Source organism: Saccostrea echinata, unplaced genomic scaffold, assembly GCF_033153115.1.
Source record: "Saccostrea echinata isolate AGI-Se365-2 ecotype Australia unplaced genomic scaffold, CSIRO_AGI_Sech_v1 ptg000054l, whole genome shotgun sequence".
Classification (NCBI taxonomy): domain Eukaryota; kingdom Metazoa; phylum Mollusca; class Bivalvia; order Ostreida; family Ostreidae; genus Saccostrea; species Saccostrea echinata.
The window spans coordinates 16,480,726-16,506,385 of NW_026889803.1; the positions used below are offsets into that span (position 1 = coordinate 16,480,726).

At 34.8% G+C, this 25,660-nt stretch overlaps 2 protein-coding genes and 1 pseudogene across 2 annotated transcripts; 2 read left to right on the forward strand and 1 right to left on the reverse strand.

The window, feature by feature from the left end:
- The first annotated feature begins 1,668 nt into the window (after positions 1 to 1,668).
- On the forward strand, positions 1,669 to 3,632 carry LOC133204670 (uncharacterized). The gene is made up of 2 exons (XM_061340417.1): positions 1,669 to 1,817; positions 2,030 to 3,632. Exons 1-2 carry the CDS (start codon positions 1,669 to 1,671, stop codon positions 3,630 to 3,632), a joined length of 1,752 nt encoding a protein of 583 aa, XP_061196401.1.
- A 14,868-nt stretch (positions 3,633 to 18,500) lies between these two features.
- Positions 18,501 to 20,463, forward strand: LOC133204671 (putative nuclease HARBI1; annotated as a pseudogene).
- A 521-nt stretch (positions 20,464 to 20,984) lies between these two features.
- On the reverse strand, positions 20,985 to 23,811 carry LOC133204673 (uncharacterized). Its single transcript, XM_061340418.1, has 5 exons — positions 23,603 to 23,811; positions 22,219 to 22,283; positions 21,985 to 22,131; positions 21,343 to 21,462; positions 20,985 to 21,244 (listed from the first exon to the last, which is right to left on the reverse strand). Exons 1-5 carry the CDS (start codon positions 23,809 to 23,811, stop codon positions 20,985 to 20,987), a joined length of 801 nt encoding a protein of 266 aa, XP_061196402.1.
- Between the last annotated feature and the right edge of the window lie 1,849 nt (positions 23,812 to 25,660).

A 25,660-nucleotide genomic window follows, 5' to 3' on the forward strand; every position in this document is an offset into this window, starting at 1 on the left:
ACATTTCATTCGTTCGATTGGCATTAGCTAAAAATCGGATCGAGTTTTAGCAAAGAAATAAAGAAGCAAACAAACATGCATATCATCGTCAACGCCATTTTCTCTCGATTACACCCAGCATTCATGAAGAGATAAAGAGTACAGAAAACCAAGAACACAATGAATATTCTATGTGCATAATAATGATATGCGCAGCTGTATGCGCAGAAAAATTGTTTGTGTAATTTTTAGTTTCCTCTGCTCGTGCAGTTTTTGATTTTACGTTTGTGCATTTTATACCCCTTAATCGTGCAAAAAATTTCGGATTCGTGTATTTTTCGTTATGTTTGTGTTAAAATCTTTCAAGCTATGTGCAATTTTTACCGATACGTGCATTTTTATTTTACTCGTGTATATTTTTCTTCAAGCTCGTGTATAAAATCGTGATTCTTGTGCAGAAAATAATTTTGAAGCAATCGGCGTGCCATAGAAAAGGCTCGCGTGTACCAATTGACGACAATTATGTGCTGTGAGGGTAGGTACATATTGTCGCCGGCGACAACAGGTAAAGAACGACAATATGTAGAGTCACAACTCTTACCGCTTCAAGTTTTTCATCAAAATTGTCTTTGTCAAAGCTACTTCCTCAATTTAACGCAGAAAATGGCGGTGAACACTTCAATATGTTTGTTTATTTGTTGTTTTTTCACTGCATTTCTAAAAGGTTTGTTATGAAGTTTTATATTTTTAGACATTGAAATGGTTTATTTTTTTACTGTAATTGTGTTGCATTTGCTACATTTTTAAAACGATTCGTTCTCTTCTAAATTGTCATGCATGTATACATTTCAATTTTAATATAGCTATCTTGACCAAATCATAACTGAAAAAGTGAAACTTAATTACTGATGAAAAAATGAAAATTTTAAACGTGCTATTTTACAAAAATGATTTTAAACATAAAAATTAATGAACATGAGATTATAAAAAATACGGAGAGAAAACGTGTTTTGAAAGTATTTCAATTAATGAGAGAGATTAAAAGTCGGATGCACGTGTATTTTTCCACAATATTTTGGAAGAATAAAAAATTGACACGCACATACGAGGGGTGATCAAAAAGTTCGCGAACTATCTCTATATTTTCAAAACCACAATTCAGATCAGAATGAAATTTGGCACACATATAGTCATACACGTGTTCTATATATAGCAGTTTTATGTAATGTTTTGCTCCTTGTTTGTGACGTCACAATGTGAAAATGACGTCATTAGATAGGTAACTTGTGACAAAAAATGATTGACTCAGTCGTACTCGAGCAACGAACGGCTGTAAAGTTTAATGTTTATCTTGGAAATTCCTTTGCAGTAGCATATAATAATTTGTACAAAGTTTATGAAGGCATAAGACTTGCAAGGAGTTCAATCATTAATTGGATTGATTGTTTTAGTGAAAGAAGGAAGATGGTTAAAAATGATGTTTGTTCTCTTGCCCAGTGAAAGCAAGCTGGGGAAGAGATGTGTCCTCAGTTGAGCAATTTGATATGAAAGACCGCCAAGTTTCAGTTAGAAAAATAGTTGAATATCTTAACAATAGCACCGATAGAAATTTACGTCATAATTTATGCGCATAAATTAATATTAGTTTCTCGCTAGAGGCGCTGTAGTCGGTTCGGACAAAAAGTTACGATGGCGGCTGATTTATTACTAGAAGAGGACATTCCCGGGGCAAAGTTTGTTCACGCGTCGGTAGAGGAACACACAAATATTCAGTTAAAAAGATGGTTGAAATGTCGTGGGCTTCCTACTTCTGGAAAACGACCGGATTTGATAGAAAGGTACCCAATGTTTGATAATGTTTTATGCAAACAGCGAAAACCACGAGTATCACGATTGAAACATTAACGTAAACAATAAATTATTAACATTTTTTTCTCAGTAATGTTTCGTTTCAATTAAATTAATAAATGATTAAATCTACAAAAAACAAAAACAAAACATGTACGCTTTGACCTTTTGGCCATTAAATGACTTTCCTAATAATATGCAGATGCCAGAATGCTGTAAACAACAATGTTAAAATTGATCTGAAAGTTGACGATGGTAAATGGCTGAAACTTAAAAAGAATCCAACACCCGCTGCATCCCAAGTTCCCTATGTTCCAATTCAAGGCTGGAAGAAATTTCCATCTGTGTCTATACCAAAACATTTTAATCATGGGTATATCTACTATTACCTTGTGGAATCAGTAGCATCAGTAGAGTGTGACTCAAACAGCTCTGATGATGACTGTCAAGATGATGTACATACTAGCAAACCATTTACTAAGGGTATGAATCTTTTTAGGAGTGGTCATGTGAAAAACATACATGATGTCAGTTGTAAAGGACACTATTTTGTTAAAGCAACAGTGTTGGCTTCCTACTCACAACATTTCTACAACTGTACAATAACATTATCCGAATCATCAGGATCAGTATTAGAGGGAACATGCACTTGCTCTGCTTCTGGCTTGGGCAGATGTTCTCATGTTGCAGCTCTGTTGCTTGCATTGGAGGACTACACTATTGAATTTGGGACCGACTTGCCTACCTGCACAGACAAACTACTACAGTGGAACAAAGGTAGAAGAAAAAATAAGAATCCTGAGACAATTTTCAACAAGGAATACAAGTCCATGAAAAAAACTCTTAAACGTCAAAAAACCTCAGTCAAAAATATCTTAAACTCTGATCCAAGACCTGAAGAACTGAGGGAGAATGAAGTATCAAATGAACAGAAAAATGAATTTCTATCAAATTTAGTCATGAATGGACAAGAATGTGGATGGACAAATTTATTAGATTTTCATTATGAAAATTTCAGCATAGATGATTATGGTGTAGATATTCTAAAGATTCAATGTAGACAATTTATTGATAATTTAAAAGAAATGTGTTCTGATAAATGTTCCCCATTTGTAGTTGATAACACAGTAGGTCAGGCATTATCTCTGAACTGGCAGGTAAATAGATGGTGCAGGGTAACAGCATCAAATGCGAAAGATATCAAATGTGTCAGAACAGGTATTACGAGTCTAGTCAATAGACTTCTGTGGTCAGTTTCCCCTGTAACAGCAGCCCTACTGTATGGGAGTGAACATGAATCTGATGCTCTTGCACATTACAGACAACAACATCCAAACTACAATGTGCAGGAAACGGGTTTGTGGTTGAACCCAAAACACCCTACTCTTGGATGTAGTCCTGATGGAATATTCATTCATAAATTAAATGAAACAAAGGGTCTAGTTGAGATCAAATGCCCATATGTGCTTAGAAATTGTAATCCCTTGAATTTCATAGACAATCTGTCAACAAAGCAATGTAGAAATTTTTGTTGTGTTAAAGATAATCAAGGAAATTTGAGACTCAAAAGAAATCACAAATACTATTATCAGATTCAAATGCAGTTAGCTTTGTGTGAATTAGACGTTTGCGACTTTGTTGTCTGGTCTCCAAAGGGTATGTCAGTGGAGAGAATATCTGTCAGTAATGACTTGTGGTCTTACATGTGTCCTCAACTTGAGGCTTTTCATAGAGAATATCTTGTTCCAGAATTTTTCCTCATGCGGCTACCTCGTGAACTTGAAATTATACAGCTTAAGTATTAGTTTACGTTTGTACATAATAAAACAAAGTTTTCATTCATTCTTGTGTACTGTTTTATTTTGCAAATTCACAGATAAGTAAATAAGTGCATACAGGTATTGGTAATCTTTCTGATCAGTTAAAGATTAAACCAACAATATCAAGAAAATCCTGAAAATGCCACAGAAAATGGTTAAAAATCAAATTCATTAATTTCTTCTGACAAAGATTATTCAGTTTCAAAATCTACATTGAAATCACAATAGTTTTCATCACATTTATTTGACTATTGGTTTCTGAAAGTTTACCAAACATGCAACAATAAAGACTGTTTGGGAGAAAGTTGACAGTGTGTTCAAAGGTACAATTTTCTTACAAATTTTATATTTTTTTATGCGTTCTATTACCCTCTCAACATGAATTCGTAATTTTGCGATAACACGTGTCTGCGCTTCTTCTTCTTGTGACAAATTGGTTCTATTGCCCAAAAATGGTGGGATTACAATATCAGCACCTTTCTGCAACAAAATGTCTCGAACATTAAATCCACGATCTACCATGACCAGATCACCTGGATTGATTTTATCCATAATTTTGCTCTTTTTGAAAATTTCCTTATCAGAAATTGCCCCTTCAAACACATCAGATACAAACGATATTGCACCTGAAGGTGTTATTCCTATCAGAACTTTGCAAGTACAATGATTCTTATAAGAAGAGTAAAGATTACCCTGCTGCTCATAATTTCTAGGCACTTGTGTAAAAAACTCAGTAGCATCTAATATTACACGTACTTTTCTATACTTTCTGAAGGACTTTGGTAAGTGCTTGCCGATTATTTTTCTAGATGGAAACATAGCACTTCGTAGTCTATTAAACTGTAAATATAAGAACTGTATCCATGTTGAAGTTATGTCATTGACAGTACTAACTGAAACACCAAAACGATAGGCTAAGTCGGTATGCAATAATCCGAGGCGAAGTCTAACCAGTGTAAGGAAAAGTTCATCTTCTGGTGACAATTTTCTCTTTGGTCCCCTCGACTTAGATGGTGTAAGCTCAAATTTCCTCATATTATTTATTCGAGAAAGATTTCTAGTGGCTGGTCCCAGAAATTTCCACAAACACATAAATTGCCCATAAGTTAAACCAGTGTAAAATATCATTTTCTTGTCATCAGCTTTCACATCAGCAATGGAAAATGTCTTTGACTGTATACATTTTTTTTTCAAGTTCAGAAATCTTGCTTTTTAAATCAAAATTTTCTAATTTTAATGCTAAAGATTCATTCAAGGTTAAGCAACAAGATGATGTCTGGGTTTCTTCATCACATGAATTCTTTAACATGGAATATGGATCTTGGATATTAAGACCTTTCTGCCCATTAGAAACAATGTTTACCTGCAAAATAAAATAAGTTTTGACTCTTACTCCTTCAAAGATCAACTTCTTTTAAACATACAGGTACTTGCTAAGTGTCAACCACTGAAAACTTTTACATGAAAAAAGAACTTGAGATGGAAGACCTTACATTTAACTTAAACCTACCTGATCAGGATTAATTGAATGCTAAATGATTTCTTTGTTGAATCATGTAAGCAAATCAGTTGCAGGCATTGTAGAAAAACTGCATCACCTGCATATTTTTTCACAACTATTGCAACAAACTTACCATTATATTGAGTAATGAAACAACAATGAAAGCATTTTGTTGTTTTAATACATTTCAATTTTTAACAAAGTGGGAGAAAATGTATTGTCACTGTAAAAATAATTTAGTATTTATATACAACTTATTATTTAGATGGAAGAGCCAGTACACATTTGACCAGACACACCTCTAAAAAATATATACCTTAGAGAATGGGAGATAGCAAATGTCTGTTGATACAATACAGAAAATTTCTAAAAACCCTCAAAGTTTAACTCACTTGTTCACTTTCAGAATTCTGCAATATTAATAATGCCTCTGCTGCCTGGACTGTATCATGATTAGTAGTGCAATGATCCTCATCTGACGGTGCACTAGCAGCTTTCGTTTCAACAATGTCTATATTCACCAAATCACTCTTCTTGCGTTTGGGTTCTGGTGACCATGTCAAATTTTTTCGCACTTTTTGCTTCTGACAAATTTTTCAAGCTAAAAACAAATATATCGATAAGAATTTAAATTTTCTAGATATGTATATAATTTGGCATAGTGGTACTATGATATCAAATAAATAAAAAATATTCGACAATATGAACCCACTACTTATTTACTCTTGATATTTTTGGGAATTTTACATGACAATATAGGTTCTATGAAGCAAACATTACATGCACGCACACACATTTCCATGAATGAGAATGAACGTCTTACTTGTATTGTCAACAACTCTGTTGAGAGCGATTTGTTTTTAAATTATGATAAAATGCCACACTTTACTTATAACAGTGATATGTATTAGAATATAGCACATATTTCAACCCTATTGGCATATGATATATACGTTATTGTAGTGCAGGGTACACAATATTTGTTAAATTCGCATGTATCTACCTATAATCTTAGTGTGATATTTTAGACTAATGAACATAATACCATAAACATTGACATGTCGGCCTTTTAAAAAAGTTTTTACATGTAGGTCAGATCAGCTGTGTTTACCTCATATTTGGTAGCTGTTGCCGGAATTGGGTCAGGATATTCTTCCGTGGGGCCTCTACCGCCCTTGAAATGCAAACTACATATATATGTATCCTTCTTTACTGACAAAGCAGTAAAATGCTCTCGTCGACATGCACTGGCCCATCGAGTACATTTCTCCGGTTCCCGATGAAATTGTGGAAAGCGAATGAAGAAAACGCCTTCCATACCTAGTCTACCCATATATCTAGAGTCACTTTTACATAGACCATAAGCACAATGCTTAGTTGCACCTCTGCGTTCGTGTTTTTCGCTAATATTAACTGCTAATACATTGTCCACCTCAGACACCTCCATGATGTTATTGTCCGAAAGTATGGCGACGCGCGTAATGCATTGTGGGACTGAGTTATATTTAGCACACTCAAGAGTTATCGATCGGTTCTATAATATAGTTATCAAATCACTAAAATATCGTTTACTTTAGACTTTAAACATATCAGATATGATAAAAAGAAGGCGCCATGCCTTATATCCATATTGGATAAACGACGCTCCCAAGACAGAAGACTCGGGTTGTGATGGTCACCATGCTCATTCTGGGAAAGGATATCCTTATTCACCCATCCTATTGCCGATATTTTGCCATTTGTGACAAGTAGATTGTTCTTGTTATAAAGACTAACTTGCATGGTAAGAAATATAAGACTCGGAAAAATGTTTTACCTTCTGTGAACGGAACGCTTCGGAGCATGTCACGTGACCGCCTGTATCACGTGATTCGCGCATGGGCAGAACAATGGCAGATGTGCATTTAAAGCGGAGAGGACTCCTTAAAAAAATTATGAACACTGAAACCTAATTTTATTTATTTTATGGAAGTTATTCAATTAGTTCGCGAACTTTTTGATCACCCCTCGTAAGTCGGTACCCCCCCCCCCCGAGAATGAGTTATTAATTTCAGATCGGTACTAAAATTTTATTGTATTTAATCGTGTTTCAAGGTATATTTTGGGTGATGACACCGTTCTTTGGTCTTTCTTTTGTTAAGTAAAAAATATTGACAATAATTAAAGTACACTTTGAATAAAAAATAAATATTAAAATCTGTAATATGCACTTGTTCATTGGTAACCTTAGATGCCCTTTTAAGCATGAAAATTTTTTACGAATATCCCGATTTTTGTAATCAATAATTGTCGGATTCGTTAAGTAAAAACATATTTCGTGGTTAAGAAAAACATACCGATATTTCTAGAAAACACTTTTATGTCGCATACATGTATAGAGGTTTTTACAAATTTTAACGTTAAAAAATTCGATTTATAGCGAGTATATCTGTGCGTGTGTGTGTAATAGGTATATGTTTACTTTTTAATGATCGTCAGACATAGAGAGGAGTACTTCTTTGGTTTTCAATAATATTATGTTAACTTGTGTTGCAAAAGTTAAAAACACATCAGAACCACAATGAATTTAAAATGTAAATAAGGAAGTCACAAAATAAAAGTCTATAGATATAGGTTTTTTTTATTCTGCCCTTTTCATAATTTATCTAATTAAGGTATTCATGGTCTAAGGACTTGACTAGTTTACAGAGGGTCTTTGCTTCCTTCTCACCCCTCTTTAAATTAATTTATTTTTCCTTTTCTCAGTACATGTATTTGATTTGTTTTGTTTTGTTTTTTTTTATACCCCACGCAACAAGTTGAGTGAGGTATAATGTGTTTGACCCGACCGTCCGTCAGTCAGTGCGTCAGTCAGTCAGTCCGTCAGTCCTGTTTTGTTTTTTTTGTCAGCGCAACTCCTCATAAACCGCTGCACAGAATTTCGTCAAACTTTGCAGATATTTAGGACACAATGTGTAGATGTGCATATTGCTAGGAAATTCCGATTCCTTTATTTTTTCTGGGAATTTCGGCACCTTTCAACTTAGATTTTTGACCACATCTTGAATATAGAGATGAACAGTTTGTTAGTGCAACTCCTCTTAAACAGCTGCACAGAATTTGGTTAAACTTTGCAGATATTTAGATTAGTACACAGTGTGTAGATGAGCATATTACCAGGAAATTCCAATTCCATTTTTTTTCTGGGAATTTCGGCACTTTTCAACTTAGATTTTTGACCATATCTTGAATATAGAGATGAACAGTTTGTCAGCACAACTCCTCTTAAACCTCTGCACAGAATTTAAACAAACTTTGCAGATATTTAGTACACAGTGTGTAGATGTGCATATTACCAGGAAATTCCAATTCCTTTTTTTTCTGGGAATTTCGGCACTTTTCAACTTAGATTTTTTGGCCATATCTTGAATATACTAGTAGAGATGAACAGTTTGTCAGTGCAACTCCTCTTAAACCGCTGCACAGAATTTGGATAAACTTTGCAGATATTTAGTACACAGTGTGTAGATGTGCATATTACCAGGAAATTCCGATTCCGTTATTTTTGCCTTAAGAGTTTTGCCTATTATTGAAGAAACTTTCCAGCTAGGTAATAAGGAAATCCAATGGAATCAGCTTTTGTAATGAAATTTAATGTGAAATATTTTTTGACCTTAAAAGACCCCTATTGATTTTGAGATTAAAATATTAATGATTTAACACACACACACACAAAATCTTGGATAGTTCTCCCCCCCCCCCCCCCCCCCCGAAATTGGTGCTTTGCCTTAGATAATTTCATAAGTACAGTATATAAACAAATTCATATGACTACATCATAATTTTGTGTCCATCAATTATTTAAGTGTGTAAATTGTCATGTGCTGGACATGGACTTACACTCATTAACAAATCAAAATCACTGAGGAATTTAAATAACAGTTTGTCAGCACAACTCCTCTTAAACCGCTGCACAGAATTTAATCAAACTTTGCAGATATTTAGTACACAGTGTGTAGATGTGCATATTACCAGGAAATTCCAATTCCTTTTTTTTCTGGGAGTTTCGGCACTTTTTAACTTAGATTTTTGACCTTATCTTGAATATAGAGATGAACAGTTTGTTAGTGCAACTCCTCTTAAACCGCTGCACAGAATTTGGATAAACTTTGCAGATATTTAGTACACAATGTGTAGATGTGCATATTACCAGGAAATTCCGATTCCGTTATTTTGCCTTAAGAGTTTTGCCTATTATTGAAGAAACTTTCCAGCTAGGTAATAAGGAAATCCAATGGAATCAGCTTTTGTAATGAAATTTAATGTGAAATATTTTTTGACCTTAAAAGACCCCTATTGATTTTGAGATCAACATATTAATGATTTAACACACACACACCCCCTCACACACACAATCTTGGATAGTTCTCCCCCCCCCCCCCCCCGAAATTGGTGCTTTGCCTTAGATAATTTCATAAGTACAGTATATAAACAAATTCATATGACTACATCATAATTTTGTGTCCATCAATTATTTAAATGTGTAAATTGTCATGTGCTGGACATGGACTTACACTCATTAACAAATCAAAATCACTGAGGAATTTAAATAACAGTTTGTCAGCACAACTCCTGCACTGAATTTCCTGAAATTTTGTAAGTATTTCAGACATGATGTATAGATTTGTATATTACCAAGAAATTTTGATTCCATTATTTATCTAGAAACTTAGCCCAATTAAATTTGTAACATACAAAGATTTGAATGTCCTTATATGCAAGAAGTTTTGATGTGATCATTTTTTGCAAGTAATGCCCCTTTTTGAATTATACTGTGTATTTAAAGTGCGCTGTGCCATTCATTAGGTGTTACATTGTCGAGTTTTGGGGGAGCGTGGGGCATGTGAGCTTGCTCGCTTTTTCTTTCATTATCATATATTATGATATGCTTTATAAGAAAAAAATTCCGACAAATTGCTAATACATGTATAGCACTTGCTAATAAACTTTTAAAGAACAAATATTACCTATGTGTATGTTCAGAGATAATTTTATTCTTTTAAGCAGTTAACATAATATTTGTTTTCGATAAACTAAATCTCCATGCTTCTCTTCACAGATTGTGACGCAGCATCAAGGATAAGATATTCCTATTATCGCTCCTACTACTCCTACACCTCTACCTACTCCTATACCTACTCCTACTATCGCTACTATAACTACAGGTAAGGGTTAGGAATACTGAGGCTTCTCTGTAGTTGAAATTGAACGGATGCGCAACTGTGCCAAAAAATATTGAAAGATTAAGCACAATGATGCAATAAAACCGAAGGGAGAGGGCGAAATAAGTTGTAAGAACTAGTCTAGTGCCTAATCCCGTTGTATGCATCTTACAATGAAATGTGTTCAATTCAATAAAACCAAATTAACAAAACCCTTTTAAAAAATATATAAAAGAAAAGAAAATACTTATAGATAAAATCTTAATACACACTAGAGAAAAAAAGATTGTCAGAATATCAGCCTGATTAACACTAGCTTCCGTATGTGGAGAGAATACAATGTGATTTTCTAATACATGTTTTGCATATGATTGAGTATTAAAGAAAGTACAGATAAGTCCAACTTAGCTGCATTGAATTTTAGAACCCTTTCTTAATTCTAAATGTCTCTTCATCTTACAGCAAAAAAATTGGTACAAGTGTTGAATTGTATGTGGGACTTGCTCTCGGGTCTTTGGTCCTTGGTCTTGTGCTTCGTATTGTGATCTACTGCTGCTGTCAAAAAAACCACAACACGACTGGTATAGTACTCGCTAACCCATTATCACAGCAGACGACTGTAGCATGTAAGTACTGTGTAAATATAGTTATTCTTTATCAGGTACATAATTTTACTTATATGTTTGCTTCAAAGCTAATGTTAGATTACATTTCAATTGCGTAATTGCCAGAGTTTATCCTCATCCGTGTCTTTAGAGTAAAGTGATAAACTATGTGCAATTTTCGCTTATAAAAACTGCAGAAAAGCTTTGAAGTCATTGATTAAAAGCAATCGTGTTCAAACAAAACACACACACACACACACAGAGGAGGGATTCTCAGTAACTATCAAAGAAAATCGTTGAATATAATATCGAGTGTTTTACAATAAGCATCATAACGGCGTCTCAATTATGCAAGAAAAAATATGCAAAATTAATTAATTTTGAAATTGTGTGCCAAATCTGGATAAGACAATCTGGATGCATCGGACAAGCAAGCTATTACATTTTATTTATGTTCTGCTGTCTAAGAAAGTCGAGAACATATTGTACAACTTTTTGTAACTTGCTTCGTTGTCCATGATCCTGTAAATTTTCGCCCATGTATCAAGTAACTGCAAAATTTGTATTTTTCCTTAAGAAAGGAAATCTCTGTCAAGGATCTACTGAATTCGTTTAAGAAATGGTCCAAGCTGTAACCTAAAAACACAAAACGGTATATATACAAGAATGAAATTCCATGCACATCACTTTTTATCTACATCTCCAAAGATGGCAAATGCACATCTAAACGTGATGTACATAACAAAAAGAGATAGCAGTCAGAACCCTATAGTTTTGTATAAATACATCAGCCGAGTCTATTGTGAAAAAAAGTGTCATGTCATCACCAAAGAAGTGCTGATGACATGAAACATTAAGTGCGCTAAATATGAATAAATGTAAAATGTACTAATTTGTCTTCCATTCGTCTAATATACCAATGCTTTAAGTTTGATTTAAATAAAACAGTGCAAGTGCATACATATAGACAGTGCTCCAAATGTGATATGAAAAACAAAATTCTCCATAATTCATATGTAAAGAAAAAAAATGCTTAGAATGCGATGAAAATATGAGTTTCCAAGTAGCATGTGAAAAAGTAATGTTTATAAATAATAAAAACATGCTAAAACTTCACTTTTTAATTGTACTTGAAATAAATTTTCAATTAAAACAAGAAGCCCATGGGCCACATCGCTCACCTGAGTAACTTTGGCCAGTTGTTCTTTACCAGACCCCCCCCCTTGTAATACCTATTGTGGCCCCGCCCTACCCCCGGGGGTTATGATTTGAACAATTTAGAATTTACACTACCCCATGATGCTTCCACATAAGTTTCAGCTTTTCTGGTCCAGTGGTTCTTGAGAAGATTTTTATAGATTTTTCCTATGTGTTTCAATGTAAAACTTGGATTCCCTATTGTGACTCCGCCTTACCCCCGGGGTCATGATTTTTAAAATTTAGAATCTTTACAACCCCAGGTTGCTTCCATGTAAGTTTCAGCTTGTCTGGCCCAATGGTACTTGAGAAGAAAATTGTTAAAGAGTTTTCCAATATATTTCAATGTGAAACTTGGATTCCCTATTTTGGCTCCGCCCTACCCCTGGGGGTCATGATTTTAACAGTTTAGAATTTACATAATCCCAGGATGCTTACACATAAGTTTCAGCTTTTTTGATCCAGTGGTTCTTGAGAAGAAGATTTTTTAATTACCCCACCCTATTTTTGTCTTTTCTTGATTATCTCCCCTTGTAAGGGGACTTAGTCCTTTATTTTAAGAATTTAAACTCCCCTTCACCCAAGGATACTTTGTACTAAGTTTAGTTAAAACTGGCCCAGTGATTCTTGAGAAGAAGTTGAAAATGTGAAAAGTTTACAGACGGACGGACGAACGACGGACAACGGGTGATCAGAAAAGCTCGCTTGCGCTTTCAGCTCAGGCGAGCTAACACTTGTTCAGTGCCTTGATTTATAGTTAATGTTTAATCAATCAAACTGTGTTTACGGTAAGTACATAATTATATCAGGAAAAAATTATATCTAATTTAGATTACCTTTAAATTTAAATCAAGTTAACACATGTAAACTCTATCTGAACCCCTTAGAGTGTGATAATTAAAAGGTTGTTTCAGCGAGTAGACGTTTGGGGAAAAACCAGCGCGATAAAGTTCCCTTCACCGAGAGGCCTGCCGTATCACGGGATTTTAAGGTCTCTTCCAAAAGACCTGCAACTTTCACTTCAAAGTGCTTGGCGAAGGAACAGTTGATACCTATTTTTAGGTCACCTGAGTCACTAAAATTGTGAATTTCATGGCCCCAGGGTTAGGGGTTCTAGTGCTAGGGCGGGGCTATATAGATCAAATAGTGAAAGTGTATTATTTCTTTGAAAATCTTCTTCTCTACTCCTGGGTGTTATTGAGACAAATTGAATACATAGATATGATAAGCAAGGGTGACTCTACCAAAAATATGAAATTCAAAGCCCCAGGGTCAGAGGTTCTGGTGCTTAGGTGGGGCTATATAGATCATATAGTGAAAGTGCATTATTTCTTTGAACATCTTTTTCTCTACACCTGGGTATTATTTAAACAAATTAACTACATAGTTATAATAAGCAAAATTGTGAAATTCATAGCCCCAGGGTCAGGGGTTCTGGTGCTAGGGCGGGGCTATATAGTGAAAGTGCATAATTTCTTTGAAAATCTTCTTCTCTACTCCTGAGTATTATTTAAACAAATTAAATACATAATTATGATAAGCAAAAGTGACTCTAACAAAATTGTGAAATTCATAGCCCCAGGGACAGGGGTTGTGGTGCTAGGGCGGGGCTATTTAGATCTTATAGTGAAAGTGCATTATTTCTTTGAAAATCTTCATTACTCCTGGGTATTATTTAAACAAATTAAATACATAGTTATGATAAGCAAGGATGCCTCTTCCAAAATTGTGAATTTCATGGCCCCAGGGCCAAGGGTTCTGGTGAAAGGGGAGGGGGGAGGGCTCTATTGATTATATAGTGAAAAAGCAAAATTTCTTTGAAAATATTATTTTCTGCTCCTGGTTAAAATGCAAAGAAGCTAAATGTATAGTTATGATGAGCAGGAGTGCTTCTTCCAGAGTAGTGAATTGCATGACCTCTGGGTCAGATGATCTGGTGTAAGGGTGGGGCTCTGATAATATAGTGAAAATGCATTAATTCTATTAAATAATCCTGTCTGCTCTTAGTGTTAAGCAGATAAACAAAGTGATTACTTATGATGAGCAAACTTCTGGTCCCAGGGTGAGAGGCTGTGGTGTTTCTCGCTGGGGGGGGGGGATGGCTCTATTGATAATATAGTGAATCTGTAATAAAAATGCATTATTTCTTTAAAAATCTTCTCTGCACCTGGGCATATCAGAGGCAAAATGAGTAAAAGTTTTAATAAGGAAGAGTATTTTTACCAGATTTTTGAACATCTGGACCATTTGGTCAAGTGTTCTGGTGCTGGCCAGGGCTCTATTAATTTGTATTCTACTTAGAGGAGTTATTCCCCTTTGCCATTTACTTTTGATAATTAATCACTGTAAATAATGTACTTGAAAGGTTGATAGAATAAGAGAATTATGCAAGAATTTTTATTGTACAATACAAAAAGTACTTTCATAGTTTTAATGATCAGGTAGACTTGTAAGTAATACATAAATAAAAATGAGACAAAAATAACTTGTCTTATTAAATGTTCATCAAAGACCAAGAGAGGCCAATGTAAGAGATTACAACAAGGAAGTAAAATAGTACAGATGCACTGATAGTTTGCTAATATACTGTATGGTGATAGTGATAAATGGGGAACAGATTACAACCTAATTTATGAACTGTTAATGAATACTAGACTAATTGTTTTGTTGATCCTGATCACCCTATTTTTCTTGCTTTTGGGCAAAAAGCTTCACCTTTCAGTTCATTTTATACTCTATGGATCCTCTAAATTGTTGTATTATACTCAGGTGACCGTTAAGGCCCTTGGACCTCTTGTTTTTAGGTCACCTGAGTCACTCAGGTGACCTATTGCTATCTGTTTTCGTCCGTCGTGTGTTAACATTTGAACATTTTCAGCTTCTTCTCTGAAACCGCTGAACCAATTTCAGCCAATTTTAGCATATGGCATTTATGTGTAAAGGGGAACAAAATTAGTAAATTTCATGGTCCCTGCCCCCCCCCCCCTGGGGCCTGAGGGGTGGGGCTAAAACCACCAAAATTAATGCAATCTTTAAAAATCTTCTTTACTCCTGGACATCAAGCAATTAAATGGTTGACATGAATGTAATAAGCATCGAGCCCTCTACCAAAATTGTGAATTTCATGGCCCCAGGATCAGGGGTTCTGGTGCTAGGGCGGGGCTATATAGATCATATAGTGAAAGTGCATTATTTCTTTAAAATCTTCTTCTTTACTCCTGGGTATTATTCAAACAAATTAAATACATGGTTATGATAATTATATAAGCAAGAGTGACTCTAACAAAATTGTGAAATTCATGGCCCCAGGGTCAGGGGTTCTGGTGCTAGGGCGGGGCTATATAGATCATATAGTGAAAGTGCATTATTTCTTTGAAAATCTTCTTCTCTACCCCTGGGTATTATTTAAACACACTAAGTACATTGTTATGATACGAAAGGATGCCTCTTCCAAAATTGTGAATTTCATGGCACCAGGGTAAAGGGTTCTGGTAAACGGGAGGGGGGGGGGGCTCTATTGATTAAATAGTGAAAAAGCAAAATTTCTTTGAAAATATTCTTTTCTGCTTCTGGTGAAAAAACAAAGAAGCTAAGTGTATAGTTATGATGAGCAAGAGTGCTTCTTCCAAGGTAGTGAACTGCATGACCGCTGGGTCAGATGTGCCTTGTAAGGGTGGGGTTCTTGATAATATAGTTAAAATGCATTAATTCTATTAAATAATCCTGTCTGCTCCTTAGTGTTAAGCAGATAAACAAACTTATGATGAGCAAACTTCTGGTCCCAGGGTGAGAGGCTCTGGTGTTTCTCGGTTGGGGGGGGGGCTCTATAGATAATACATATAGTGATTCTGTAGTAAAAATGCATTATTTCTTTAAAAATCTTCTCTGCACCTTGGCATATCATTTTTTAACATCTGGACCATTTGGTCAAGTGTCCTGGTTCTGGCAAGGGCTCTATTAATTTGTATTCTACCGAGAGGGGTTATTCCCCTTTGCCATTTACTTTTGATAATTAATCACTGTAAATAATGTACTTGAAAGATTAATAGAATAAGAGAATTATGCAAGAATTTTTATTGTATAATACAAAAAGTACTCAAAATTACTCATAGTTTATGATCAGGTAGACTTGTAAGTAATACATAAATAAAAATGAGACAAAAATAACTTGTCTTATTAAATGTTCATCAAAGACCAAGAGAGGCCAATGTAAGAGATTTCAACAAGGAATTAAAATAGAACAGAATCACTTATAGTTTGCTAATATACTGTATGGTGAAAGTGATAAATCGGGAACAGATTACAACCTAATTTATGAACTGTTAATGAAAGCTAGACTAATTGTTTTGTTGATCCTGATCACCCTATTTTTCTTGCTTTTGGGCAACAAAGCTTCACCTTTTAGTTCAATTTATACTCTATGGATCCTCTAAGTTGTTGTATTATACTCAGGTGACCTTTAAGGCCCCTGGGCCTCTTGTTAAATCGACTTAGCTCAGTCGCGGCCGGGGTTTGGACCCACAACCACCCGATCACGGAGCAAGCGCTTTATCGACTGATCTATTAATTTTAATTTATGGAGTGGTTATTTAAAAAGACGAATTAAATCAAATTCCTAGAAGATATACGAGAAGAGAGAATAAACACACACACACACACACGAAATTCTAAAGCAATGTAACAGCGAATCTGATTTATTTTTTTTTTCAATTTTACAGCAAATGTTTCTGCAGGAGTTTCTTATACTCCACAGCCAAATCAATACGGTGGGCAGTACAATACAGCATTTCAGTGTGGAATAATGGGACCCCCTAGCCAAACTTTTGACAATTTGTCTGCTTCACCTAACGGTGAATCGGCATCATCTTCTTACGGATAGGTTGTACGTCAAAATGGAGCTACTTCCTCTTCCTTTCCAATGCAGGAAAACAATTCTGACACGACATGTTCTATGCCATACAAAACATGAATTTTTCTACGTATAGTTTTGAAACATACATTAACCTTTAAATTTTTTTTCTGTATTTCTTGTAAAGCTTTATTGCATAATAATTTCATGATTTTGTTAATTTCAACTTAAGCTGCTTATTATATGATAGTAAATCTTTTTACTAATTCATTTTATGTGTACTTTTGGCCCTCTTGTTGAGTTTTCGATTAATTCTATGTAGGTCTGTGTCATTTCCTAACACCTTTTCTCATTATACATTTTTTCTATCAATTATTCTGTTAAGGAATATTTTTGAATTAATGCGCAAGATAATTAAAAGATTTTAAAAATAGTCTTGTGAAATGTTGTTCAATTTTTATCTATAGCTTTCAACTGGGAAAAAAACTTTGGAAAGGATAGAGTTAGTTTGAAAAAAGAGAGGTTCTAGGTGGAACAATCAGCTGCATAAAACAGGACAAATCTTTTAAATAAAAATATAACATGTTTAACATATATCATTCCTATTATCTTTCATCAGACATGTTAAAATTTCTTTTTGAAAATAATATACCTATATTGGTTGTACAGCTGGTGCACATCAACAAAATTTACCCTAGTTGCGGATGATTTAATCGAAATATTAAATCGAGGGCACATAAATATTATATGGAAATAGGAAAAGGAAGAAGAATGTGTAACAAATTAACTGACGTATGCATATTCCATGTGTACGGAATCCAGTTGGTGCCAGGTAGAAAAAATATTTTATCTGGCGGCCGCCAGAAGGTCAACTGGCGGCCGCCAAATAATTTTCTGGCGGCCACCAGATAAAAAGATCTGGCGGCCGCCAGATAACTTATCTGGCGGCCTCCAGATAATTAATCAGGCGAAGTTTAAGCGAGGTGAGGCAGACGACGAGAAAAAAGTTACAAGCATTCTCTCTTTTATGTCGATAACGGTATTTTTAAAAAAAAAAAAAAAACAGCTTATAGAGACAAATTTGTTGGTAATATATAATGCATATTAGAATACAAAAAGAGGAAAAAGGTGACTCGACGAAAAAAAAATGGAAAGGGGGGGGGGTCCATACTCCAAGTGCCTGTGCATTTTCCCGCAATATTTATCATTCGTTGAACGAAAACTCCAGAGAGTAGTAGACGTCACAATAGCCCGATTTACGTCACAAAATTGCTGATTGTTTCATCGGAGCGTGATGTGTCCTGGCCCGCCGTCACCAACATCCCTCAACTCAATACTCAGCCTCAACTCTGAGGTTTTCCCTCAAATTCATAACCTCACCCTCAAGTCACCGTCACCACATAAATTTGAGTTTTCCTCAAGTGACAATCTTGAGGAAATACTCAAATAATTAAGTGTAACTTAGACTCTACCTTAAACCTACACTCAAGCAAATTAAATATGGCGGAACGAAGACGAAGACGCCGGAGATACAACTTGCTTCGAAACAGGCCCTCAAAAAGAGTCATCCGTGACCGCCTTAATCCCTTAGAGGTATATAATGACGAAGAGATTTTCGAAAGGTATCGGTTTCGTCGGGCAACAGTTCTCTATTTGCTAGATATGATCGGCAGAAATCTGCTCCAAAGTACCAAAAACAATGCCTTACCTCCGCTGTTGCAGCTCCTTGCATGCCTAAGATTTTTTGCTACTGGGGCATACCACAAGCTTATAGGCGACAGTATGCATGTATCTGAGTCCACTGTTGGGAGATGCTGTCGTTCTGTAACAGATGCAATCCTTGGTATTCGATGGCACTTTATCAGCTTCCCCAGAGATGAAAAGGCACGGCAAACAAAACAAGAATTCATCAAAATAGCTGGTATGTTTGTTACTTCTGCTTGTTTTTCTTTTCTACTTTCTTTTTAGAGTCCACAATGAGTAACTCGTACACCGGAATCGTCGTCTATATCATGCACAATCTCTACCCAGAGTTATCGTTCCCGCTACGCTTCACTAATAGTGCTGTAGCGAAGCGTAATACGCCCTTTGGTGAGAGATTGTAGCATGCAGAGTATTATTCGGTTACCCCCCCCCCCCCCCTTTAAAAAATATGCTTGTTTACAAGTATTAATTTTCCTAAAAAGATTGTCTGACAAGAGGCAATAAATTATTATGCACATAATCAAGAAAAGTTATACCCAGCATGATGTACATGAATCTGAGTCCCTATCTTTGCTAAGATCAAGAAAAGTTAATGCCAATGTCATCAACAAGAAATAAATTCAGACTTGAATGTATTCTATATAAACGAAACAGTTGTATTAAAACCAATTTTTTTTCATCTGACAGTCATAAGAAAAAAGTTACATTTTTGTTCTCTTTCCTCTCCTCTTTTGCGGGAGGGGAATGGGTGGGGGTGGGGAGTCTGTCAAACTAAAAATCAGTTAATTAGAAAAATATTGGAACAAAGTTAAGAATTTGTATGTGGATATTTTTTAAATAAATTGCATAAATATATCATATATTATTATATATAATATATTTTATTTCTAATAGATGATTATCGATAATATTTGTATTTTATTTGACCAATGATAGTAAAACGGCAATGACAACTGATGCAAGAATATCTATTATTAATATTTCTTTTTTCTATATATAGGTTTCCCAAATGCCCTTGGTTGTGTAGATGGGACTTTCGTTAGAATTATAGCTCCCTCTAATAATGAACAGGATTTCGTTAACAGAAAAGGCTATCACTCGCTGAATGTACAGGTCAGTATTTTTAAGGTTAATTAAGTAATTAAGCGATAATTTTATTTTTGAGACATTTAATTCTCAGTTTTAACTTAAAGTGAAAAGTGCCCCCTTCGTCATAGTTATATATAGTCATGGTTTGAATACTAAAATACATTCCAAAGTCTGGAATATCTGTATGCTATGGCCTTTTTTGCTTGTAAAAGGCCTTGAATTGCAACTAAGTTGGGGCTTACAATTCTTCGACCCAGCCCCCGTCCTCTTTTTATGCTTACTTTTTTATTTATTTATTTGCTATGATTAGATGGTTTGTGATGCCAAGTTCCGCTTTACAAGCATTTGTGCCAACTGGCCTGGAAGCGTACACGACAGTCGGATCTGGCGGGAATCTGCACTTTGCCAACAATTTGAGAGAGGTCTAAAAACATTTTTTGTTGTTTGTTGTTTCAATAATAGTTTGGTATAGATAACGACTCCGGAACAGGCAGTGTCTTATGTGGTTGCCTGTGTCATTCTTCACAACTTGGGAATTCAGACAGGGGATGTGATGGACGGTAAAGACCAGCCAGCAGAAGCATTCAACCCCCACTCTCATCTTGTTGCATGTAACTCTCAAGAGGGCAGTCAGATGAGGGATTACATTGCACACACATATTTTGCGTAGAGGTACGCAGGCACGTAAGAAAGATGTTCAGTTTCTGAGAACGGGGGGGGGGGGGGGTAAACAAACAGAAACCCCTTGACAATCATGAGGGAGCTCAATTGTAAATTAGCAACTCGGGTTGTTTTGTAGAAATATATACTGGCAAAATTATTGAGGGGGGATGTATACCATCCCTCCACCCCTTTTCCCGGTTAATACGGGACTATACGCAGATCTCAATGCATTTAAGAGTTGATGTACATGTAGCGTGTTTGACATAAATATGAAAAACGATGACACTAAGATTAAACTTCTTTTTCAGGTCATGCAAGTCATCCAAGGAATACCAGCTTAATTTGAAAATACGATAAAAACCAACACTTGTCACGTGAAATAATAACTGGTTGAACAAAAATAAATAAGTTTGATAATTTTACTGTTACATGCATTTTTGTATTTGTTGGTATGCTGCCCAGATAATCTTGAATCAAAAGTTTACGATCCCCAAAAACTCGTTGATAGGTGACTAGAGATTTGAATAACTATATGCATGCTGGATTCAACAGACATTCCGGAAATTCAGAATTAAGTTTGCATATTAAATAAGACTTCTTCATTTCAAGAAATTCAATTTCAATTTGCAATTTCTTTTCCTCTGTTTCCAATTTCTTTTGTTCTGTTCCAAGCTTCTTCGTTTCTTGCATCAATTTCTCATTTTCCAGTTTAAGATTTTCAATTTCCAACTCCTCAAGGATATCTCTATGTGCCCTCTTTTTCTTCCTTTTTTCCGTAGAACGTCTCTCTGTGTATAAATACATGTATATAATAAAACCTACATATATTTTATTTTTGTATTTACATTTTTTTAAATAAACCCATCATCCTAAATAGTTTATTTACCATTAGATGAACTTGAGGCATCGCCGCCCGCACCTCCCTCATCACAAACGACGCCTGTCACTGCTGTTGAAGCGGAACTTTGACAAATCCCTTCTTGTTGGTTAGAAAATGTAAATGGTTCTACAAGTCAAATCAGAATTATGAAATTTTTTCTCTTGACAAATAGAAAAGAAAAAAAAATGAGGTCAGAAGAAACGAAGAATAAGTAAACATTACTTTTTGCCGTTATCATTCCTTTAAGTGCACACACACAAAAAAATAGGAAACAGATAGCTATCACATATCATTATAACTTTTATAAACTAAAGATATACGCGTATAAGGTAATTTTTTTTTAATTTTAAATAATGAAATAGGCTAATGTTCTTTTTAAAAACGGGAGCCGTCATTTAAAACTTAAGCATATTTACTATAAACATGGAAGAATTTATTATATTGCATAATTAATTAAATTAAAGATTAGATAAAACACTATTTTGATGTATACATTCTTTTAAAACTATATAACAGAGACGTAAATAATCGTCCATTATGCCTTCTCATTAACTTCTCACCTAAACTTCGCATACACCAACAGTTACTTTGAAATACAGAACAGCCCGGTTTTGCGGGATGCGATAAAACTATAATTATATATATTACCATCTGAATCAATCCCACCGATCAACCCTACAATGTTCGGACGCGTATCCATGGCCTGGTAAAGGACCTCCTCAGCTTGTGTCATTGGTGCCGGTGGTGGACCTCCTCCTGTCTTCGGGCGACATATTCCATCAATTTTATCTTTGGCTACAATTTTTAAAAATAGTTATTTTTTTTATTTTATTTCTCTCAAAATCATCGACTTAAATGTTAAATAGTTAATACAGTATTTACCTCTCTGTTTAATGTTGTCATATTTTTTTGAAATTGAATCTGATGTTCTTTCATTTCTGAATTGTCTGTAATAATTAAAAAAAACATTTAATATTGAAGCGATACATGTAGATCAACGTAAATTGATCGATATCATTATTGGGGAATATTTTCCCACACCTTTTTTTCTATATTTTGTTAATTACTAATCCGTTTAAGGACACTTTACACTACAAGTATACATTTAATTTCTATATCATTATCAATATAGGATGCCAGTCATTTACCATTGGCGACAACAAGGTATTGATGTACAAAAATCAATGTTCCTTTCTAAAACGGGGCAATTATATGCAAAGTTTTTAAAATCATTTACCTTAGCCCAGAGGCGATAGAAGCCCATCATAAGTTTATGAGAATTTGTTATTCTCGGACCATATTTTGACACATAAATGAATGTAATGTAACCTGAATTTTTCGATGTTTGGCAGTTAAAATCTTTGTTTTGATTTAGTCGGGGAGGGGGGGGGGGTCGCTTGGATCAGCGCTTACTTACTTAAAAAGTGAAAAATTCATTGATCCTTCTCTGAAAGAGATATTTAAGCATTCTAATATATTTATACCAGCAAGGTTCCTTTGATATACTAAATAGAAATATAATTTTAAAAATTACATGGAATTAATGTGATGCTTGTTTGGTGTTTTAAACTCTTAAAAGTCGTTGCAAGTTTGATTTTTTTAAAATTCAAATTAGAGTTAATTTTTTTTATTGGGTTGCACTGAAAGCGAAATAAGTTATTTCAACCAACTAAAATTTGATACTTTGCATTTATCTTTTCCCTGTCTTAAAGAGTTCTGTTTACTAATTATGTAAATGACATACTGTAAAATCGATTTAAAGAAACATTTATAAAATTATGAGAAGTGTGTTACAACGACATCCCCCTTTCAAGTTTTAACTTTCAGAATTGAGTTCGAAGAATTAAACATTTGGCGGTTTGGTCTTACAGACTAGAGATATTTATTATTTTCAATCAGTCATAGGCCTATAACACAGAGTAACTTTCGTTGAAACATTAATATTGCATACACATGTAAACAATGATATTTAAACAACTGATGAAAGAGCAATATTACGCAGGAAAAATATATTCATTAAGTAAAATGTATATGTTAAATTTATTTTATATGTTGATTTAAGTTTAGGTCTCAATCGGCTTCACAAAAGAAAGTAAAAACTTCATGTAAAAAAGTAGATAAGGTAAGCGTTAAATTTTGGTGTAGGACTGAATTAAACGAGGATACATTTTGTGTATACACCTGCTACTAAGGGAGATAATACTGCGAGTCGTCTGACTACCCAAGAGCTACTCGGGTAAGTTGAATGTTGATATACCTTACTTACAGGTTTAGTGTGTCCGTAATTGACTGCCACGTCTCTTCCTTTATTTTGGTATGTTTCCCCTTTACACCTGCCCCTTTTAATTTGCCAAATAACTGCTCCTCAAACTTCAACACCTCTTCTATTAATACAATCTCCTCCTCGGAGGACCAGTTAGCCCCCCTCTTTCTTTTTGCCGAAGATATTAAATTTTCTATCTCTTTTTCAGCCATTGTAAAGAAACACAAACACAGACGACGGGCGACGAATTCCATCAATTTTATCTTTGGCTACAATTTTTAAAAATAGTTATTTTTTTTATTTTATTTCTTATTTTATTTCTTTGCCAGGCCCCGCCGTCACCAAAATTTTATTTACCTCCGCCTCAAATCTCAACTCAAGTCACTGAGGTAGCCTCAACTGACATTTTTCTCAATTCGCCGTCACCAAACGGTTTGAGGAATACCTCAGTTGAGGCTGAAAATTTACACTCAACTCAGCTGAGTAGGTACAGGAAAAATGTCGCGGGATTTCACGTATTTTTTTACGTAATGATTTTACGCAATAAAATTTTGTCGTCTGTGTTTAAGTTTTTATAAAATGGCTGAAAAAGAAATCGAGAATTTAATATCTGGCAAAGAAGAAGAGGGGGGCTAACTGGTCCTCCGAGGAGGAGATCGTGTTGATAGAGGAGGTTCTAGAGTTTGAGGAGAGATTATTTGGCAAAATGAAAGGGGCGGGTATCAAGGAGAAGCAAGTAAAAAAGAGACCTGGCAGTCTATCACAGACACTCTCAATTCGTTAGTATTCTATATCAACATTCAACTTACCCCAACCCTTCCGCAGTTTTGATGACCAGACGATTCGCATCATTATCTCAATTAGTATCAGATGCATACACAAAATTTCTACTAATTTATTACTTAAAATAATATCTTACCAATTTTTTAATACTCTACAGTTCTTGATTTCTTTTGTGTGCCTGATTACGTAAACAACTTTAATAAACATATAAAATAAACAAACATTTTACATTCATCTATGTAATATTATTTTTTAAAAGTGTATAACGTGTTATAAATCCCCATTTTTTCATTTACATTAATTTTTAAATTAGTTACTCTTTGGGTTATACAAGTACTTGTATATTAAAAATAATCAATATCTCTAGTCTGTAAGATAACCCATCAATCCTTTCAATCCTTCAAATACAATTCTGAAAGTCATAAAAAGGGGGGGGGTCTAAAAGGATGTCATTGATTGGGTAAATCACTTACCAATATTCACTTCGATACCACAATGTCATTTTACATATAATGTAAATTTTATAGAAGGTTGAAAAAAATTTCTATTCCTTTCAGTGCAGCTCAATAAAAAAAATCAACTTTAGATCTCATTTGAATTATTAAAAATTCTAACTGGCGACAACTGCAGCGCATTACTTCCACAGGTTTTTCTAAAGTATCACATAAAGGAACAATGCTCTTTTTGCCAGTCTAATAAAATGTACCTAGTAAAGTAACTATAAAAGAGACCCCCCCCCCCGCGGAAAATAAGGACCCCTGTTTTGATGGTAAGGAGAGTCATACTCATGACATATAAAGCTTAAGAAATGAGAAAAGCGGCACAATCCCCCCCCCCCCCCTTTCGCATGAAATGGGATTTCTGCGTTTGGGAAATCAGTTAAATTTTTGTTTCTTGTTTTTGTTTTGTTTTTTATTTTTTGTTATTTTTTTTTTTTGACTAGGGTTGACCCCCCTCTGGAAATTAAAAATTCCTAGATCCGCGCCTTATAGTATATTTATGCACTTAGAATATTAATAATCTGTCCTTAGAGCTAAAATGGAAATAAATTGACATCTACATTGTATTTCGTAATTTTCAATCCATTTAATTTACATGTACATGGTTGTGGCGCAGTGTTTAGAGCGTCTGCTCTAGAGTCGCGAAGTAAGGAGTTGATCCTTACGTCGCGGGTTCGAATCCCACTGTGGGACGTGGAGACCGGTTCTTCGGATGAGACCGTATAAACCGATGTCTCTTGTCGCAGTAGGTGTTGGCACGAAAAAGATCCCTCACTGC

Coding starts and splice junctions, on each gene's coding strand:
- LOC133204670 (XM_061340417.1), top strand. CDS start 1,669: ATGGCGGCTGATTTATTACTAGAAGAGGACATTCCCGGGGCAAAGTTT. Junction 1,818..2,029: donor CGACCGGATTTGATAGAAAG/GTACCCAATGTT, acceptor AATAATATGCAG/ATGCCAGAATGCTGTAAACA.
- LOC133204673 (XM_061340418.1), bottom strand. CDS start 23,811: ATGGCTGAAAAAGAGATAGAAAATTTAATATCTTCGGCAAAAAGAAAG. Junction 21,463..21,984: donor CGGTGGGATTGATTCAGATG/GTAATATATATA, acceptor TTTGACTTGTAG/AACCATTTACATTTTCTAAC. Junction 21,245..21,342: donor TGCCTCAAGTTCATCTAATG/GTAAATAAACTA, acceptor ATTTATACACAG/AGAGACGTTCTACGGAAAAA.